General features: G+C 38.1%; 1 protein-coding gene and 1 long non-coding RNA gene across 9 annotated transcripts in view; one reads left to right on the top strand and one right to left on the bottom strand.

The window, feature by feature from the left end:
- Positions 1 to 22,260, bottom strand: part of LOC121038788 (uncharacterized) — a 109,059-nt gene that overhangs the window by 36,978 nt on the left and 49,821 nt on the right. The gene's annotated exons all lie outside the window — the stretch shown is intronic.
- The window catches only part of BMAL2 (basic helix-loop-helix ARNT like 2), a 125,237-nt gene that overhangs the window by 98,767 nt on the left and 4,210 nt on the right, over positions 1 to 22,260 (top strand). For 6 of the 8 annotated variants that reach the window (XM_040488586.1, XM_040488588.1, XM_040488584.1 and 3 more), the window contains 6 exons: positions 8,493 to 8,733; positions 9,130 to 9,236; positions 9,387 to 9,537; positions 10,699 to 10,757; positions 11,513 to 11,621; positions 22,114 to 22,201. In XM_040488586.1, coding sequence (XP_040344520.1) covers positions 8,493 to 8,733; positions 9,130 to 9,236; positions 9,387 to 9,537; positions 10,699 to 10,757; positions 11,513 to 11,621; positions 22,114 to 22,201 — 755 coding nt within the window. The remainder of the gene's footprint in view (positions 1 to 8,492; positions 8,734 to 9,129; positions 9,237 to 9,386; positions 9,538 to 10,698; positions 10,758 to 11,512; positions 11,622 to 22,113; positions 22,202 to 22,260) is intronic. The other 2 variants (XM_040488587.1, XM_040488585.1) reach the window with 1 other exon arrangement.

The following is a 22,260-nucleotide window of genomic DNA, read 5'->3' as shown; positions in this document are numbered from 1 at the left end:
TGGAGACAGTGAGAAAAGTGAGCCATCTACAAGCCAGAGAGAGAGGCCACAGGGAGCCAAACCTGCCAATACTTTTGTATTGGACTTCTAGCCTCCAGAACTGTGAGAAAATAAATTTCTGTTGTTTAAGCTACCCAGTCTATGTTTTTTGTTATCGCAGCCCTCGCAGACTGATCCAGTGGGCGTAAGAATAATACCACCTCACAGTAGTTAGGATTACATGTGGCTGATGCTGCACTTGGCTCCTAGTAGATGCTTGATAAATGGGAGCCATTATTTGTGGCTCGGAAAGAAGGAGGACAAAATAAAATTCTCCTCTTCAGCAAGAAAATCAGTAATTATTTAAAATCTCTATGCCACTTTGATGGGGCGCCTGGGTGGCTCAGTTGGTTAAGCGGCCAACTTCGGCTCAGGTCATTATCTCTCAGCCCATGAGTTCGAGCCCCGCATCGGGCTCTGTGCTGACAGCTCAGAGCCTGGAGCCTGTTTCAGATTCTGTGTCTCCCTCTCTCTGACCCTCCCCTGTTCATGCTCTGTCCCTCCCTGTCTCAAAAATAAATAAAACGTTAAAATTTTTTTTAAATAAAAAAAACTCTATGCCACTTTGAGTAAATGCCTAATTTAATCTGAATAATAATCCTGTGCAAACCGTCTTCATCTTGCACACGAGGAAACTGAAGCCTTCAAAGGCTATGTAATTTGTCTAAAGTCACATGGAAAGTGGCAGAATCATGAACATGGCTTTAAAATCTGTATTCTTCCCACCATGCCATGATACCTACGAAAGCAGCTTCCTAGATGCCAAAAGGTTACTAATGAAAGAGATGCATTCTAGATGTGTGCAGCAGACACACAGCAAGGGGTTGGCTTTTGTTGTGGGAATGTATTCCTGCCCACACACAGATGCCTGCAGTCAGAATCAAATATCTTTTCAAAAGAGACTTTTTAATCTGCTCAAGCACTTGAACCAAATATTCACTTAATATTCCAGAACTCTGTGCCAAAGGCATACGGCTAATTTGGCCTAAGGAATAGTAAGGCCATGTGTTAACAATTGTATGGCCTTTCCTTGCAGTGCCTGGTTTGAGGACAACTGAATGTAGACAGACATGTAGACAGATAACTGGGTCAGGATAAGGTAACTGCAAAATTGAACCTTGATTGGCCACATGTGTGGGTGGGTTCCCACACATGAGATTATTTTCCTTTCTACCTTAGCCAAGGAGAGTATCAAATGAAATAATTATATTTTACAAACACACAAAATCAAATAAAAATACAATTTTATTTTATAAAAATATTAAAAAATATATTTTTATATTTTATAGTTGCTTCTAAATGTTCTTTCCTGTAATAATTAGCCCATGGGATTATGTTTTAAGATCACTTCCTATTAATGAGGAAAGCTCATACTAAAGGTGTTTTTCTTCGTGTTTACCATGACACATCACTTACATTTAAGCTTTTAAATTATTAAGACTATTTTTAGAGCAGTTTTAGGTTTACAGTGAAATTGAAAAGGAGGGACAGAAGTCTGCTAGAACTGATACATGAATTCAGCAAAGTCGCAGAATACAAAATTAATGTACAGAAATCAGTTGCATTCTTACACACTAACAATGAAGCAACAGAAAGACAAAGAAACTGATCCCATTCACAATTTCACCTGAATCATAAAATACCTAGGAATAAATCTAACCAAAGATGTACAAGAGCTGTATGCTGAAAACTATACAAAGCTTATGAAGGAAATAGAAGAAGATGCAAAGAAATGGAAAAACATTCCATGCTCATGGATTGGAAGAATAAATATTGTTAAAATGTCAATACTACCCAAAGCAATCTACACAATCAATGCAATCCCAGTCAAAATGGCACCAGCATTCTTCGCGAAGCTAGAACAATCCTAAAATTTGTATGGAACCACAAAAGGCCCCGAATAGCCAAAGTAATATTGAAGAAGACCAAAGCAGGAGGTATCACAATCCCGGACTTTAGCCTCTACTACAAAGCTGTAATCATCAAGACAGCATGGTATTGGCACAAAAATAGACACAGACCAATGGAATAGAATAGAGACCAAGTATGGCCAACTAATCTTTGACAAAGCAGGAAAGAATATCCAATGGGAAAAAGTCTCTTTAACAAATGGTGCTGGGAGAACTAGACATGCAGAAGGATGAAACTAGACTACTTTCTTACACCATTCACAAAAACAAACTCAAAATGGATAAAGGACCTGAATGTGAGACAGGAAACCATCAAAACCCTAGAGGAGAAAGCAGGGAAAAACCTCTCCGACCTCAGCTGCAGCAATTTCTTACTTGACACGTCCCCAAAGGCAAGGGAATTAAAGGCAAAAATGAACTATTGGGACCTCACAAAGATAAAAAGCTTCTGCACAGCAAAGGAAACAACCAACAAAACTAAAAGGCAACCAATGGAATGGGAAAAGATATTTGCAAATGACATATTGGACAAAGGGCTAGTATCCAAAATCTATAAAGAGCTCATCAAACTCCACACCTGAAAAACAAATAATCCAAATAAACAAATGGGCAGAAAACATGAATAGATACTTCTCTAAAGAAGACATCTGGATGGCCAACAGGCACATGAAAAGATGCTCACCGTCGCTCCTCGTCAGGGAAATACAAATCAAAACCACAGTCAGATATCACCTCACGCCAGTCAGAGTGGCTAATATGAACAGATCAGGAGACTATAGATGCTGGAGAGGATGTGGAGAAACGGGAACCCTCCTGCACTGTTGGTGGGAATGCAAACTGGTGCAGCCGCTCTGGAAAACAGTGTGGAGGTTCCTCAAAAAATTAAAAATAGACCTGCCCTATGGCCCAGCAATAGCACTACTAGGAATTTACCCAAGGGATACAGGAGTGCTGATGCATAGGGGCACTTGTACCCCAATATTTATAGCAGCACTTTCAACAATAGCCAAATCATGGAAAGAGCCTAAATGTCCACCAACTGATGAATGGGTAAAGAAGTTGTGGTTTATATACACAATGGAGTACTACGTGGCAATGAGAAAGAATGAAATATGGCCTTTTGTAGCAATGTGGATGGAACTGGAGGGTTCCAATGAAATAAGCCATGCAGAGAAAGACAGATACCATATGTTTTCACTCATACGTGGATCCTGAGAAACTTAACAGAAGACCTTGGGGGAGGGGAAGGAAAAAAAAAGTTAGGGAGAGAGCCAAACCATAAGAGACTCTTAAAAACTGAGAATGAACTGAGGGTTGGTGGGGGTAGGAGGGAGGGGAAAGTGGGTGATGGGCATTGAGGAGGGCACCTGTTGGGATGAGCATTGGGTGTTGTATGGAAACCAATTTGACAATAAATTTCATATTAAAAAAAAAAGAAAAGGAGGAACAGAGATTTTCCTTGTAGTCCTACCCCCACACATGCACACACCTCCCCCATTACCAACCTTTCCCACCAAAATAGTACATTTGTTACCAAGGATTAACCTACACTGACACATCATCATCATAATCACCCAAAGTCCACAGTTACCCCGGGGTTCACTCTTGGTATTGTATATTCTGTGGGTTTAGATGAATATATAATGACATGTATCTGTCATTATAACATCATACGGAGTAGGGACACTTGGGTGGCTCAGTTGGTTAAGCATCTGACTCTTGATTTAGGCTCAGGTCATGATCTCAGGTTTATGAGTTTGAGCCCCATGCCAGGCTCTGCACTGACAGCGTGGAGCCTGCTTAAGATTCTCTCTTCTACTCTCTCTCTACCCCTCCCCCACTCATTCTCTTTCCCTCAAAATAAATAAACATTAAAAAACGGTTTAGAAAAATATATACAGAGTAGTCTCACTGCACTGAAATCCACTGTGTTCTGCCCTATTCATCTCCTCTTACCCCCTGCCACCACCCCTGGCAAACACTGATCTCTTGCCTCCATGTTTTAGTTACACTTAAAAGTTTAAAAAATGTTTATTTATTTTGAGAGAGAGAGAGCACAAGCAGGGGAGGGGCGGGGGTGGGGGTGGGGAGAGAATCCCAAGCAGGCTTCTTGCTATTAGTACAGAGCCCGATGCAGCCCCATGAACCATGAGATCATGACCTGAACCGAAATCAAGAGTCAGAAGCTTAACCAACTGAGCCACACAGGTGCCCCTAGTTGTACTTAAATTTAATTTAAAAAAGTCGCTAGGAAGTAGCCTTTTTATGCTAATTTTTGAAACTGAACTTAAGATTTATGGAAAAGCCATTTCTCATGATTGGTTCTGACACACTCTAGTGAGGTTTCATTGTAATGTTCTCTCTGATTTTGTGTGTTTGAGATTTTCCATAATAAAAACTTTTTAAAAAATAAGCCAGATTGACATTAAAAACATTATTTCTGCCTGATTCTAACATAAATGTTACAGATTCATACTTTGAAAAAGCTTGTAAGTTAGGAATATTCATGTGTCTCTGCTCGTGAAGTCAAGGGCTGATGCAGAACGGATGGCTACTTCCAAATATCTTGGGTGTTTCTTAAACCTAATAAGATAACCATGCAGGAGTACACCCAGAATCCCATTGGCTCCTTGTGCAAGTGTGGCAGATGCCGTCAGTACACCATGACCTGTCCTCTTAGCACCTACCACTTCAAGGGCATGGCACCTTGTTTCCAATGTCGAACCTCTGTTAGACTCTACTAGACCTTGTCCCTTATTTAGAGACAGTTCTGCCTATACTAGTTAAGGGCAGACCTCAAGTGCTAGGGAATGAATGCTGCCTGTGAGCATCCCTCATCCAATGCCTAAAGGGAGCTGATGGATAAACTTCCTAGCTCTCTTCTCCTTCAGATTACTTAGTTCTTAGGCTCTTGTTCTACATTTTAATTTCCCAAATACCCCCCGCCCATTTGGTTTTCCAAAGTGGCAACTTGCTAGAGAACATGTCCTTTATTAGCTTCCTCCTCTTCCCTGTCTCATCCTACTTCCCTACCAGTGTTCCTGGGATCACCTCTCAAATATGCTTCTTGTACCAGAATCCTTGTCTCAGGCTCTGCTTCTGTGAGAATTTAACCCAAGACAGCAAGATGTCAAGCTGAGAGACCTAGCCCTCAATCTGAAGAAAATTTTCACAAAGGATTTTGAAAAGATGTCCTGTAAACGAAGACAGTGTTTGGGTTAATATAAAATTTCCTCCCTCTTCAAAAATCATGGAGTAGGCTATACTTAAATCTACCCTTTGGAGCTGATGTAAATAGTTTGATGAAGATTGGGGCCAATGACCCCAATATTTAGGTAAAAATCTAAAGAATTCTTGAAATAAGAGATTTTTTATGGGATTAAAAGAATACCTTAGATAATTGATTGAATGGATTACAGTGGATGGAATTACATAATCCCAACTAAAAATGTGTCAGTGAATAAATATTCACAGTGAGGATTGTGAGACAGATTAAGTTGGAAATTTGGTTGGCAACCCTGTTGTTAGAGAAGAATCAAAGCAAAATGCGAGGTCCTGTGTGATGAAATTCCGTATGAATGTGACACTTTTTTAAACCTACATTTTTAGTTGAATAGAATATTTTTAGTCGGTATCATTTGTAAATTTGCAAGCTAGTGTCATCAGAAATGCCAGACTCAGTGTATATAAGCTTTTTTACTTTTGACTGCTATCTAGTTTTAATATTAATAAAAACCTTGTTTTTACCACTTACCATAATTCCTTTATGGTATCTTGGATGTTATAAAGAAAGAACTTGGTAGGATTCCCAGGTTTGTCATTTAACTACTTGGGTTGATTATGGTGCCAATAAGCAGAATAGGGAGTAAGTGATAAAGATGTGGTTTGGCTGCATAATATTCCATTGTGTGTGTGTGTGTGTGTGTGTGTGTGTGTGTGTGTGTTTCACATCTTCCTCATCCATTCATCTATTGATGGACACTTAGGTTGCTTCCATATCTTGGCTATTGTAAATAATGCTGCGGTGAACATGGGGCACATATATCCTTTCAAATAAGTATTTTTTTTTTCCATTGGGTAAGCAGTGAAATTAACTAGATCATATGGTGCTTCTGTTTTTAAGGTTTTGAAAAACATACTGTTTTCTACAGTGGCTGTACCAATTTGCATTCCCACCAACAGTGTATGAAGGTTCCTTTTTCTCCACATCCTCACCAACACTTGTTATTTCTTATGTTTTTGATTCTAGCTATTCTGACAGATGTGAGGTGGCATCTCATTGTGCTTTGGATTTGCATTTCCCTGATGATTAGTGATGCTGAGCATCTTTTCATGTGTCTGTTGGCCATCTTTAGGTCTTCTTTGGAAAAACGTCTATTTAGGTCCTTTGCCCATTTTTAAGTTGGGTTGAGGTTATCAGACAAAATGAATGAAAGGGAGTGGAAAATACAGGCTTCCAGTCATGGAACAAATAAGTCATGGGAATAAAAGGCACAGTATAAGGAACACAGTCAATGATATTGTAAGAGCATTGTATGGTGACAGATGGTAGCTACTTGTGAGTATAGCATAATGTTTAAACTTGTGGAATCACTGTGTTGTACACCTGAAACAAAAAAGAATTAAAGGAAATATCTGGATTGAGAATAGAAGAGACAACTTATAATTTAAGGCATCTGTGGACCATGGAGGAGGTGATGTCTGATAGGTGATGAGTACAATGTCCTATACATGGTTTACAAGAGCTAAATCTATCTGTTCCCTGCTTTATTGTCAAGCCACGCCCCCATCACAGACCATGCCTTCACCCACATCTGACACTCTCTGCTCTGGGTTTACACTGGCTGTTGCCTCTGACTGAAACACCTTTTTGTATTCCTCCCCCACTGTCACCCAGACAACTCATGTTTGAACACCTTCTAAGAGCACTCACAGCTCCACCCTTTTCTGCTGTGACTTTGGCATTAACTCAGTTTCCTGAGACAGTGGTGCTAATATAGGAACACCTCACTGGGCTATTATAATTAATTATACATCTAAAGCACTTAAAACAGCATGGCACAAGAAGTGTTCTCCAAGTCTTTGCTCTTACTGTTAGGTGCTGTCTTACAAGAGAGCCCACATCATCTTCTGTTAAAAAAAATTCTTTTTTAAGATTTGTTGCAATAACAGTCTTACCAAATAGTACTGATTTAAAACAATGAGTGTTCTGGTCTTTTCTAACTCTTATCACAAACAACTGTTTTAAATAATTTTTACCAGGCTTTCCCCTCCCATCCCTTTTAACCTGTAAGTTGTTTTTTTGTGTGTGAGTTGCCATAATCTGTATACTGCTTATCTTTTATGCCTGTGTTGTATCTCATTGTTTTAAGAATTTCCTGATATTTGAAGGGCACCTGGGTAGCTCGGTTGGTTAAGCCTCCGGCTTCAGCTTAGTTCATGATCTCATGGTTCCATGAGTTTGAGCCCTGCGTCAGGCTCTGTGCTGACAGCTTAGAGGCTGCTTCAGAATATCTGTCATCCTCTCTTTCTCTGCCCCTCCCCTGCACAAATGCACGTGCTCACTCTCTGTCTCTCAAAAATAAATATTTAAGGGTCACCTGGCTGGCTCAGTTGGTTAGGCGTCCAACTTTGGGCTCAGGTCATGATCTCGTGGTTCATGGGTTCGAGCCCAATGTCAGGCTCTGTGCTGACAGCTCCAATTCTTTGTTATTTTGATTGGGCCTGTTAAGTCTTTTCCTATGAGTTAATTGAGAATTTTCTGAAAAGTGAAATCAAATCAAATTTTATTTTTATACCTTTTATGAATTTCTCCAAATGTTCTCTATTTTTTATAATCTATTATAACCATAGATATCTATTAATCAGTATAAGTGCTAACATAAGAAATTTAAGAATGTATGCTGTCTTGTATAAATTTTTGAATATGAATTATACCAAAAAGTAAGCTAAAAATAATACCTTTGTGGTTAAGAGCAAGGGAGCTTGAAGTTTAAGTTTTTGTAACAGATGTGAATTGCTGTTATTTAAAAAACTGACTTGGAGGGGCGCCTGGGTGGCTCAGTCAGTTGAGTGACCGACTTCAGCTCAGGTCATGATCTTACGGTTTGTGAGTTCAAGCCCGACGTTGGGCTCTGTGCTGACAGCTCAGAGCCTGGAGCCTGTTTCGGATTCTATGTCTCCCTCTCTCTCTGCCCCTCCCCCACTCATGCTCTCTCTCTGTCTCAGAAATAAACATTAAAAATTTTTTTTAAAAAACTGACTTGGAAATATACTTAGCTACAGGCCTATTTAGACCTAAATTAATCTTTTAACTTTTTATTGTAGTATGTATCATTTAGTTGATGAGAAAAATAACCCATTAAGAATAAGGTTATTAAATGTAATTGATGATTTCTTTTCAATGTAATACCTTTCCCCTTTCATATTTTAGCATCAAGAATACTTTATAGCACAATTATAACTATTATAAATGTCAAAGAAATTTAAGAGTTTATTCGTAATAACACAAATGTTCTTTTTTTTTTTTAACTTTTGAATTAGATCATAGAAAATTCTGTACTATCCATTGCACTGGTTACTTGAGAAGCTGGCCTCCAAATATTGTTGGAATGGAAGAAGAAAAGGACAGTAAGAAAGACAGTAGTAATTTTACCTGCCTTGTTGCCATTGGAAGGTTACATCCATATATTGTACCACAGAACAGTGGAGAGATTAAAGTGAAACCAACTGAATTTATAACCCGGTTTGCAATGAATGGGAAGTTTGTCTATGTGGACCAAAGGTGAACATTTATTTATTGCCATAATGATTAGCATTCAATGGGATACTTAAGGCTTCAGAACAGGAAATAAGTTTAAATGAAAAAAGAATGTGGATATGTGCATAATTTTGTTCAAGTCAAAAAATAAACTTGGAATATTTCTGAGCCAGTGGTGCAGAAACTGAGCATGGTCTGTGGCCACAATTTTATTGGTGAATGGTAAAAAGAGTCTACCCTGGGCTGGGGGGGATGTCCATTCTAGCCTGGGTCTAGGGCAGCCAAAGGGGGGGCCTGGTGATGCATATGGCTTACTCATCCCCTGTCACTTTCCCACTATTGTGACTGTAGGTGGACCTACAGTACTCTGGAAGGGAATGAATTTACCAATCTGAAGTTTATTTTTGATTTTAAAACCAGGGCAACAGCAATTTTAGGATACCTGCCTCAGGAACTTTTGGGAACTTCTTGTTATGAATATTTTCATCAGGATGACCATAGTAATTTGACTGACAAGCACAAAGCAGGTAGGCATTGAGTAGGGTAATTTTTTGGTACTTTTTAATTACAGCTTCAACTCATTTTTCATTCCTGTGAAATCTGAAACTTGAATTATCCCTCAAGGGATTGATTTATGTAGTAGACCGTTATGCTGATTATTATCCTTTCTTGTTAAGTTCTACAGAGTAAAGAGAAAATCTTTACAGATTCATACAAGTTCAGAAAGAAAGATGGCTCTTTTGTAACTTTAAAAAGCCAGTGGTTTAGTTTCACAAATCCTTGGACCAAAGAACTGGAATATATTGTGTCTGTCAACAATTTAGTTTTGTAAGTAACTTTTATGTTGTTAAGACCTTTATGTTGATTTCAAATAAGTGTCATGTCTTTTCTTGTCTTGCTAAACCATTAAAGTTGCATGATCATCTGGCTTTATAACTTCAGTACATACTTTTTGTAATTTATTCACTGTTGACTGGCATTACTTCTCAGAATTAGGCTGAAAGTTTTCCCTTTTGGAATACATTTCTTTTTGCTTGGTATAAAATGTGATAATAAATGCATTTAAGTACTTTCTTCCTACCTTTCATGGCCTTGTCATGACCTTCCAATAAATGATGTGGTTGTAGCTTTAAAATATATATCATCGTAAGAAATTGTTTTGTCCCACGGATCATTTTTATAGACATCTTCTAAGCCTGAGGTATTACATGTGATTGTGTAGGAATATTTGGCCGAGGAATAAGCACAAATCCAGCCTAAGCACTGCTTGCCAAACCCTGGCTATGTCTGTGTCAGCTAACTTAAAGGAAGAACAACCTTCCCTGCTTTGCTTAATAGGATAGCATAGCCCATTTTAAGTATGATTATTTTTCTGTAAGTTTTTCATTGTAATTGCTGTAACATTAACCCAATTCTGTTTCCTGATCTACTATATTTAGGTTTTTATTTTATTTTTTTTTCAACGTTTATTTTTATTTTTGGGACAGAGAGAGACAGAGCATGAACGGGGGAGGGGCAGAGAGAGAGGGAGACACAGAATCGGAAGCAGGCTCCAAGTTCTGAGCCATCAGCCCAGAGCCCGACGCGGGGCTCGAACTCACGGACCGCGAGATCGTGACCTGGCTGAAGTCGGACGCTTAACCGACTGCACCACCCAGGCGCCCCATATTTAGGTTTTTAAAAGGCCCCCAAAGCTTGGCATTCCAGCACTATCCCGTTTATCATTCCAATAATCCTTGCCTTCTTATCATTAGTATACAAACTGAGAGTTTGTGAGTGAGAAAATGTACCTTATAGGGTAATAAGACATTTAGCAAATGTCCTGGTACTTAGCACATAAATACTTTGATCTCTGGTGGTGACATTAACAATAAGTATATATAAAACAAAAAGGTCAAGAACTGATAAAGCCACTACATTGAAGCTCTGCTTATTTAACAATTTCCTTCACCTAAAAAAAAAATCACCTATGGTGTTTCTTCATTCTAGGGGACATAGTGAGGTTAGAGAAGCATCGTTACTTCCTTGCAGCTCTCAATTATCAGAAGGTAAGCTTGGTTTAAATGATGGGGATTTATTACTAGGAGTGTTGTTATTGTTACCATCTTTTTCTGTCTTGGAGAGGGAAAGATTTCAAGGTAATATTGCAAAGACTTGTAGGGCTAAAGTTATCCTCTTTAGAATTTCTACAATTCTTTGATTACCCTTCCATTATACTCTTACACTGTATTGCAATTAGTTGTTTGTTCATCTGGTCTGCCCCTAGATCGAGTTCTTCGAGAGTAGGAATGGTATTTTATCCATTATCTATCTAGTGGCTAGCATAGTTCCTTGTAGTTTGTGGCACTCAATACATATCTGTTGAGCAAATTAATGAAAAGTATTAATGGGGAGTTTTTGCTTATCTTGGTTTTTCACCACAGGAATATTTTATTCTATTACTTATATAAATAAAAACAGAAATATGAAGGAATATTAAAAATAAAGCAGTATTACTCTGGCTTCAGTGTGGAGATTAAAATGGGAAGGAACTGTCTGTGCTCAAGGGTTACAGGTCATGATTATACCCTCAATGATGTTCTACACATTTGACTCCTGTCATTCTTCATACACGTCTTAAGCCATCATGAGTTATGTTTGTAATGCAAGCATAAATATTTCTAATATTTTAGGATGTAGCTAGTCTGTTTCTTTTAAAAAGGAAAATGGGAAATGTATTTGAATGGAGATAAAAATATTAACCAAAGTTATACATAACTTTTTAGAAGTCTTCAATTGGATTTTCCCTTTTGTTATTATTTAGAATCCTCAAAACCATCTTATATTAATGTACCTGGAATGTCTACTGGAATAGTACTTGGCCCTGGTAGTATTGGAACAGATCTTGTAAATGAAGTCCTGGACTTACAAAGGTAATGTTTTATTGCTGCAGATATCTTCACAAGTGAAATTATTATACTTATAAAACCAGTAGTCAAAAATCAGTAAGTTTCTTATATTCAAACAATAACCAGTTCAATAACATAATGGAAGAGAAGATCATTTTTATAGTAGCAACAAAAAAAGGTTAAGTATTATATGGGGCACCTGGGTGGCTCAGTTGGTTAAGCAGGCCAAGTTCAGCTCAGGTCATGATCTCATGGTTTGTGGGTTCCAGCCCCATGTCAGAGCTCTGCTGTCGGAGCCTGCTTGGGATTCTCTCTCTCCCTCCTCTCTCTCTGCCCCTTCCCCCCCTCAAAATAAAGAAATAAACTTAAAAAAATAAAAACTATAAGAAGTGTATCAAGAACACAGGTATGGATTTTTATAATCTTAGTTTAGAAACTCCTTTCTAAACATCACAAAAAATCTATAATTCATAAAGAAAAAAGTTAATTATATAAAAACTCAAAACTTAGGCATAATAACCATTCTGAAAAAGGTAAATAATAAGTTGCAGAAAATGTGTGTTTCAGGTGATAAAATGAATATATCTTACTATAGAAGTTTGATAGTATAACATTATTAACTTCATTTAAACTTTATAAATAAACTTTATAACTTTATTAACCTTTATTTATATTAAAGTTTATATAGGGTATAAATAATAAAGTTATTAAAGAATTTTTTAATTTTATTTTTTTTAACTGAAGCATAATTTTTTTTCAATATATGAAATTTATTGTCAAATTGGCTTCAATACAACACCCAGTGCTCATCCCAAAAGGTGCCCTCCTCAGTACCCATCACCTACCCTACCCTCCCTCTCACCCCCTATCAACCCTCAGTTTGTTCTCAGTTTTTAAGAATCTCTTATGCTTTGGCTCTCTCCCACTCTAACCTCTTTTTTTTTTCTTCCCCTCCCCCATGGGTTTCTGTTAAGTTTCTCAGGATCCACATAAGAGTGAAAACATATGGTATCTGTCTTTCTCTGTATGGCTTATTTCACTTAGCATCACACTCTCCAGTTCCATCCACGTTGCTACAAAGGCCATATTTCATTCTTTCTCATTGCCACGTAGTACTCCATTGTGTATATAAACCACAATTTCTTTATCCATTCATCAGTTGGTGGACATTTAGGCTCTTTCCATAATTCGGCTATTGTTGAGAGTGCTGCTATAAACATTGGGGTACAAGTGCCCCTATGCATCAGCACTCCTGTATCCCTTGGGTAAATTCCTAGCAGTGCTACTGCTGGGCCATAGGGTAGGTCTATTTTTAATTTTCTGAGGAACCTCCACACTGTTTTCCAGAGCGGCTGCACCAATTTGCATTCCCACCAACAGTGCAGGAGGGTTCCTGTTTCTCCACATCCTCTCCAGCATCTATAGTCTCCTGATTTGTTCATTTTGGCCACTCTGACAGGCGTGAGGTGATATCTGAGTGTGGTTTTGATTTGTATTTCCCTGATGAGGAGCGACGTTGAGCATCTTTTCATGTGCCTGTTGGCCATCTGGATGTCTTCTTTAAAGAAGTGTCTATTCATGTTTTCTGCCCATTTCTTCACTGGATTATTTGTTTTACGGGTGTGGAGTTTGGTGAGCTCTTTATAGATTTTGGATACTAGCCATAACCAATTTTTAAAAAGAGCTTGGGGAATAAAATAAGTAGTAAAGAAGTTGGAGAGTAGACTAGAAAAATTATAAATGGCCAAGAACCTTCAACAATTGCTCACCCCTCCCCACACAGTTAAAAATATATACAGGTGGCCCTTGAACAGTATGGCAGTTGGGGATATCACCCTTCACAGTCAAACATCCGCGTATAACTTCTGACTCCTCCCAAAGCCTAACTGCTAATAGCCTACTGTTCACTAGAAGCCTTACCAATAACATAAATGGTCAATTAACACATATTTTGTATGTTAGATGTATTGTATACTGTATTCTTACAATAACATATGCTAGAGAAAAGAAAATATTCAGAAAAATCATAAAGAAGAGATTTTGTTCCAAGGGGGTGATGTTAGAAGACCCTGAACTCACCTCCTCCACAGACACACCAAATCTACACCTATTTATAGAGAAGTTTCTCCTGAAGAAGAGCAGAGGGCTGACTAAACAGCTTCTGCACAATTGAAGATACAGAGACCACATAAAGAATAGTGAGAGAAATAGAGACTCAGTAACAAAGGGAATCCTCACCCTTGACACTGCAAACAGCAGTGAGAAGGGATACTGTGAGCAGATCATCTGCTGTGGGGCACATAAAAAAAGTCATGGATTAAAAGGTCAACTAGAATATACAGGAACCAGCCGAGAACTCTGTCAAATAGCAGGGGAACTGCTGGAACTTTGTCCTGGTCAGAGGGGATGGTGGCCACAGTTTATATTTCCCCTCCACCTTGAGAGTGTGGATGGAAGCAGGGTTCGGCATTCTAGGTGGCCTAATGCTTCAGTGAGCCCCATGCCCCGAGCCCACACCAGCCCTGCTGTACCACCAAGGTTGTCCCAGTGTAACACATGCCAGAACACACCTGGTCAGTGCTCACTACAGCTGCAGCTGTCTTGCAAAGCTGACATGGGTACAAAGCAGCCCAGAATACTCTAGACCTGAACCACTTCAGTTCCATATGACTTACTAGGGCACCTCTGGTCCATAGCACTCTGGGGCCACTTGGATCGTGCCTGCAGTAGCTTCAGACACCCTATCAGAATGCCGTCTTCACAATGTGCCCCAGGACCCTCAGACTCAGCCCTGCCTTATGTTTAGCTACTCTGCCAGGCTGCCCTCTCTGTGGAGAGCCCCAGGCACCCCCAGCTTACACTGCCTCTTCTCTGCTGTCCTGCCAGGGCACCCTCTGTGCAGAGAGCCCTGAGACTACACTGGCCCATGCCCACATCAGCTCCAGCTATCCCACCAGGGCAGCCCTAGCTCAGAGTGCCCTGGAATCTGCACCCATGCTAGCCACAGCTCTAGCCAGTCAGCGAAAGTCACCAGGCACATAGTCTACACAGAGGACAACCATACACAAGCCCATTCCTTCAAGTTTGGGAAAAGTAACTGTTCCACCTAATTCATAGAAGAAAAAAACAAAAAGTTAAAAATGAGAAGACAGAAATGTGTACCAAACAAAACAAGACAAAACCCTAGGCAAAAAACTAAATGGAGATAACCAGTCTACCTGATGAAGAGTTCAAAGTAATGGGCACCAAGATGCTCACTGGACAAGAGAGAAGAGTGGATGAACTTAGTGAGAACTTCAATAAGTTGACAGAAAATATGAAAATAATCAGAATTAAAGGATACGGTGACTTAAATGAAAAGTATAATAGAGGTAATCAGCAGTAAATTAGCAGATGCAGAAGAATGGATCACTAATATTGAGGACAAGGTAGTGGAGAGCATCCAAGCTAAACAACAAAAATAAAAATAGAATGAGGACAGGTTAAGGGATCTCTTGGACAATATCAAGTGAACAAACATTTGCATCATAAGGATCCCAGAAGAAGAACAAGAGAGAGAAACGGGCAGAAAACTTATTTGAAGAAATAGTAACTGAAAACTTCCCTAACCTGGGGAAGGAAACAGACATCTAGGTTAAGAAGGCAAAGAAATCCCCAAATAAGATAAACCCAAGAAATCCACACCATGACACTTATCTTTAGTTTTTGACATCTTAAATTGTTAAGAGAGGATTTTAAAAGCAGCAAGAGAGAAGCAACTAGAAACATATAAAGAAAACTCCATAAGGTTATCAGCTGATTTTTCAGCAGAAAATTTGCAGGTCAAGAGGGAGTGGTATGATATATTCAAAGTGCTGAAAGGAAGAAACTACAACTAAGAATATTCTACCCAGGGGTGCTTGAGTGGCTCAGCTGGTTAACCGTCTGACTCTTGATTTTGTCTCAGGTCATGATCTCATGATTCGTGATTCAAGCTCCTCATCAGGCTCTGCACTGACCGTACAGTCTGCTTGGGATTCTCTCTCTCTGCCCTATCCTTAGTCTCTCTTTCTCTCTCAAAACAAATAAAGAAACATTTAAGGGGGGGGGGGAGGGCATATTCTTTCAGCAAGATTATCATTAAGAATTGAGGAGAGGGATACCTGGGTGGCTCAGTCAGTTGCACGTACAACTTTGGGCTCAGGTCATGCTATCATGATTCACGAGTTCAGGCCCCGTGTTGGGCTCTATGCTGACACTCAGAGCCTGAAGTCTGTTTCAGATTCTGTGTCTCCCTCTCTCTCTGCCCCTCCTCCACTCATGATCTGTCTCTCTCAAAAATAAAACAAACAAAAAATTTTTTAAAAAATAAGAATTGAGGAGACATAAAGAGTTTCCCAAACATAATTAAAGGATTTCACCACCACTAAACTGGCCTTATGTGCAATGTTGAAGAGAAATTTTTAATCAGAAAAGGCCATAAATAGAAGAAAATTGTGAAAGGAAAAAATTTCACTGGTTAAAAAATATACACAGTAAAGGTAGTAGGTCAATTACATATAAAGCTACTATGATGGTTAAAGAACAAAATTAATAAAATTAATAATATCAACAAATTGGTTAAGGGATACAAAAATTAAAAGGTATAAAATATGATATCCTACACATAAAATATGAAAGGTGGGAGTAAAAATGTAGTGCTTTTAGGATGTCAAGCTTAAGGGGTGCCTGGGTGGCTCAGTTATTTAGGTGTCCAACTTGGACTCAGGTCATGATCTCGTGGTTTATGAGTTCAAGCCCCATGTTAGGCTCTGTGCTAACAGTGCAGAGCCTACTTCAGATTCTCTGTCTCCCATTCTCTGTACCCCTCCCCTACTTGCTCTCCCTCTCTCTCTCAAAAATAAATATTAAAAAAAAATTAGAATGTCAAACTTAAGAGACCATCAACTTCATATAGTATACATTGGATGTTATATGTGAAACTCATAGTAACCGCAGCCAAAAATGTATAAAAGATATGCAAAAAAAATTAAGAGAAAGGAATCCCAGCATAACACTAAAGAAAGTCATCAAATCACCAGGAAAAGAGCAAGAAGAAAGGAACAAAGAACTACAACAACCAGAAAGGAAGATACAAAATGGCAATAAGTACATGCTTATCAATAATTACTTTAAATGTAGGGGCACCTGGGTGGGTTAAGCATCTGACTTTGGCTCAGGGCATGATCTCATAGTTCATGAGTTTGAGCCCTGCATCGGACTGTCTGCTGTCAGGATGGAGCCCACTTTGGATCCACTGACCCCTCTCTCTACCCCTCCCCTGCTCACTCTCTTTCTTTCAAAAATAATCATTAAAAAAATAATAATTTCTTTAAATGTAGATGTTCCAATCAAAAGACATAAGGTGATTCAGTAGATAAAAAATTAGAACTATGTGCTGCATACAAGAAACTCACTTCAGAGCTAAAAACATACAAACTGAAAGTGAAGGGATGGAGAAAGAGATTCCATTCAAATGGAGGTAGAAAAAAAAAGGCGCTGGGGTAGTAATACTTCTATTAGACAAAATAGACTTTAAAACAAAGACCATAGCAATAACAAAGAAGTGTGTTACATAATAATAAAGGAACCAATCCAATAAGAGGATATAACGATTGTAAATATCTATTAAACCCCACATGGAAGCACCTAAATATATAAAGAGAATATTAGCAGGCATAAAGGGGGAAATTGACAGTAATACAATAATAGTAGGGAACATTAACACTTCACTGACATCAGTGAATGAGAAAACAGTGACTCTAAATGACACATTAGACCAGATGGACATAAAAAATATATATACAGAATGTCTCATCCCCAAATAGCAGAATACACATTTCTTTTATTTATTTAAAAAAAGTTTTTTAATGTTTATTTATTTTTGAGAGAGAAAAAGACAGACTGCAAGTGCGTTAGGGGCAAAGAGAAAGGGAGATACAGAAACTAAAGCAGGCTCCAGGCTCCGAGCTATCAGCACAGTGCCTGATGCAGGGCTTGAACTCACTAGCTGTGAGATCATGACCTGAGCCAAAGTCCGACGCTCAACTGACTGAGCCACCCAGGCACCCCTTCTTTATTTATTTTTTAATGTTTATTTATTTTTGGGAGAGAGACACAGACAGACAGACATGTGAGCAGACAGAAGGGAGGGGAAGAGAGAGAGAGAGGGAGACACAGAATCTGAAGCAGGCTCCAGGCTCTGAGCTGTCAGCACAGAGCCCGACACTGGGCTCAAACTCACAAACCATGAAATCATTACCTGAGCCAAAGTTGGAGGTTTAACCTACTGAGCCAGCTAGGTACCCCAGAATACACATTAGATGCACATGGAGCCTTCTCAAGTATAGATTACATGCCGGTGCACAAAAGAATTCTCAATAAATTTAAAGAAACTAAAATTATATCAAGCATCATTTCTAACTACTACAATATGAAAGTAGAAATCAATTACAATAACAAAACCCTGGAGAAAACACAAACTCATAGAGGCTAAACAACGTGCTCAACAACAAGTGGATCAACGAAGAAATGAAAGAGGAAATTAAAAAATAACTAGAAACAATAGAAAATGGAAACACAATAGTTCAAAATCTTTGGGATACAACAAAAGCAGTTTTAAGAAGGAAGTTTATAGTGATACAGGCCTACCTCAAGAACCAAGAAAAATCTCAAACAATGTGACTTTATCTGTAAAGGAACTAGAAAAAGAAGGCAAAATCCAAAGTTGGTAGAAGGAAGGAAATAATAAAGACTAGAGTGGAAATAAATGAAATAGAGACTAAAAAAAACAAAAAACAAAAAACACAAAAAGATCAGCAAAGCTAAAAGTTGGTTCTTTAGAAAGATAAACAAAATTGATAAACCTTTAGCCAGACTCATCAAGAAAAAAGAGAGGACTCAAAATCAGAAATGAAAGAGAAGTTGCAACCTACACTACAAAGGAATATAAGAAACTACCATGAAAAATTGCCAACAAATTGAATAATCTGGAATAGATAAATGCCTAGAAATATACAGTCTTACAAACTGAATCAGGAAGAAACAGAAAATCTGAACAGAGCCATTACCAGTAATAAAATGGAATCAGTGATCAACAAAATCCCAACAAACAAAAGCCCAGGACCAGATGGGTTCCCAGATGAATTCTACCAAACATTTAAATATAGTGTTTTGAAATTTAATTTGTTTAGAACAATTAGTTACATCATGGGCAGCACCCCATAATCAATTACATTAATATTTATGCTTTGAGAAGTATTTACAGATTAAATGGTAAAACGTCTGGGAGGAGAGGAGAGGAGGTTGGGGTGTATACATTAAATAAGATTTGGAAAAGAATTATTGATCTTTCATTGTATTATCTACTTTTATATCTTTTGGAAGTTTTCCATAATGAAAGTTCAAAGATCTATTTCTGGAGTGAATTGTTACAAATATTAGGAGGGCAGAGTAGGATAAAATATTAGCTTCATATCAGGTCAGACTTGGCCAAGTTCATATCAGTTCTAATTTTGCTGCCAAATAAATTATGGGAAATCTTTCAGTGTTCAAAGCCTTTTTGATTTTGGAATTGTAGAGAAGGGTCCTAAAACCTCACAATATAGAACAATACGGAAATTTGTTCAGACTAGTTACTTCTCCTATTTGCAACTAGGCATTGGGGGGGCGGGGGTAGGAGACATACAAGGGAGAAGAAATTTTTGCTTTTTATTTTCTACCTGTTTATACAGTTTAAATTTTCATATTAAAAAGTTTACATTGAAAAAAACTCAGACATTTGTCATGTGACTACTGTCTGCCTAATTTTATTGAATATTGAATACTTGCAATGTGCTATATACTTTTAAGAATTCAAAGTATTATGAAACATATGCACAAGAATATGCATATGACCCATCATACACTTTGATCATAAATCTCTTAACACTTAATATGTAAAACTGAAAGTACTGTATAGTATATTATTAAATGCTTGAGTGTGTAATTTGTACATTCTTGGCATTTAATCCTCTACGGAGTTTCACTATAGGATCCAGGTTTCCTTCTAGATATAAGGTTTTACAACTAAATGGCTTAAGTACGGAAAACAATTGTATCAGCAAAAACATTTTCTTTTTTAATTGTGGCAAAACAGAAAAAGGTTAACATTCCTAAGTTTATAGTTGAGTAGCATTAAGTACATTTGCATTGTCATGTAATCACCACCACTAGCCATCTCTAGAACCTTTTACCTTGCAAAACTGAAACTCCCATTAAACAACAACTTCCCATTTCCCTCTTCCCTGAGCCCCTGGCAACCACCATTCTACTTTCTGTCTCCATGAATTTGACTGCTCTAACTAGCTCTTCTGAATGAATCATATAATTATTTGTCCTTTTGTGAATGATTTCTTTCACTTAGCATAATGCCTTCAAGGTTTAAGCAGGTTGCAGCATGTGTCAGAACTTCTTTGTAAGGCTGAATAATATTTCACTGTATATATATGCCACATTTTCTTTATGCATTAATCTGTGGATCCCTGTGTTGCTTCCACCTTGTGGCTATTATGAATGTGGGTATACAAGTATCTGTTCTAGTCCCTGCTTTCAATTCTTTTGCATATGCACCCAGAAGTAGAACTGCTGAGTCATATGGTGATTGTATTTTAAATTTTTTGAGGAACCACCATTCTGTTTTCCATAGCAGTTGTACCATTGTACGTTCTTACCGGCAGTACACAAGTTTTCTAGTTTCTCCACATCCTTGCCAACACTTGTTATTTTCTGTACATTGATAGTTCTCTTGATGGGTGCGAGGTGGTAGCTCGTTGTGGTTTTGATTTGTATTTCCCTAATGATTAGTGATTTTGAACATCTTTTCATGTGCTTATTGGCCACTTGTAGTCCTTCTTTGGAGAATTATTTATTCAGGTCCTTTGCCCAGTTTTTCACCGGGCTGTTGGTTGTTGAGTTGTAGTTCTTTACGTATCCTGGATATTAACCCCTTATCAGATATAGGATTGGTAAATATTTTTTCCCCTCTCCGTGGGTTGCCTTTTCACTCTGTTCATAGTTTCCTTTGATATACAAAATTTTTAAATTTTGATGTGACCCAGTTTTGTTTTGGTGTTTTGACACCATCTAAAAAATGATCACCAAATTCAATGTCATAAGGCTTTTCCCCTGTTTTCTGCTAAGAGTTTTATAATTTTAGGTCTTATGTTTAGGTGTTGGTCCATTTTGAGTTAATTTTGGGTACGGTATAGGGTAGGGTCCAACTTTCTTCTTCATGTAGATATCCAGTTTTCCCATGTCATCAGTTGAAGATTATCCTTTCCTCCATTGAATGGTCTTTAGAGCCCTGCTGAAAATCATTTGACCATAGATGCTGGAAGGGCACTTTAAGAGAAGTGGAACTTGAGCCACACATTGACAACTGAATACCATTAGAATGTCTAGGAAGCAGTGGGGAGGGTGTTTACCCATGGGGGCACCGCAGCCAAAGTATAGAGATAGGTAGGAGAAAGCATGATGGTTTCAGCATAACAAGGAGTTTGTGAGAGAAGTTGGGTTGCTGAGCAGTGCGGAGTTTTAACCAAGGAGAGGTCACATGGTGAAGGGACTTAAATAGCAGGTTTCTGCCCAGGTGACTAATATGAAGCTGTATTTTAGATTAATGTGGAAATGAAGTCCAGGGACGGGGGTGCATCTTTAACCTAAGGCTAATTGAACAGGTAGTGGTTTTAAATAATGAACTATAGAATGAGAAACCAGCAAAGCTATTTACATGGGCTGCCCTATGAAAAATCCCCAAGACAGGTCAGTGATTTTTTCCACTGTGTTTGATACCTAATTCATTTTATTCCTGCGTTTTAATTTCTTCCTCTATAATTTCTTGTCAACTAGTTTTTTGAGAATAAAGACAAAGTTATGCTAATGCCATTATGAATTTCACATAATCGAGCATTTAACTTTATACGATACTATCCAAGTTTTGAAGAGACTAATATTGTCATATTGTCTTGAAGAGATTTATGACTAAAGCATATGATTTTGTTTGTGTTGTTTTATGTTTTATTGATTTTGTACCTGGGGATGACTTAGTGTAGTAAAAATGTGACCATTTTTCACTTAAAGGTTGTGGGATGTTAGGAAATCTTTCTTTACTCTCAGCTCTGTTGTCTATAAGGAACTGATAAGGAACAGATTCTTTATGTGAATGCCTATTTTGAACTGTATTACTATTCAAACTTTGCCACATGCTATATTAAGACAGGCAACATGACTTACCTAAGAGCTCTTACCCTCAGAGTTTTAGGTTTCTATTTACCGCAGGCTACTTTTCAGCGGCCCATAGTAAAAAGTAAGTATGGCACTGAACAAATTAGTCTAATTGTGAAAACTGTCATGACATTCAGTCTCCTGTGTTTCACTGTATTTTTATCAGTAGATTATGCATTTGGAGGAGAAAATTACCTTATACATAGAGAAAAATTTTATGTGTCACTTTTTAAAGGTTACAGGCTTCTTCCTCCCTTGAGGACTCAAGGCCAGCAGATTTAATGAAAGATTCTCACACTATAAACTGCAGGAAAGTAAGTACGGTAAGTGTTAATATTCATGAAATATTATTTCTTTTGAGAAAAGATGCCGTCCTGTAAAA

Source organism: Herpailurus yagouaroundi, unplaced genomic scaffold (genome assembly GCF_014898765.1).
Source record: "Herpailurus yagouaroundi ecotype Mexico unplaced genomic scaffold, PumYag 166, whole genome shotgun sequence".
Classification (NCBI taxonomy): Eukaryota; Metazoa; Chordata; class Mammalia; order Carnivora; family Felidae; genus Herpailurus; species Herpailurus yagouaroundi.
This window is presented reverse-complemented; position numbering and strand designations above follow the sequence as displayed.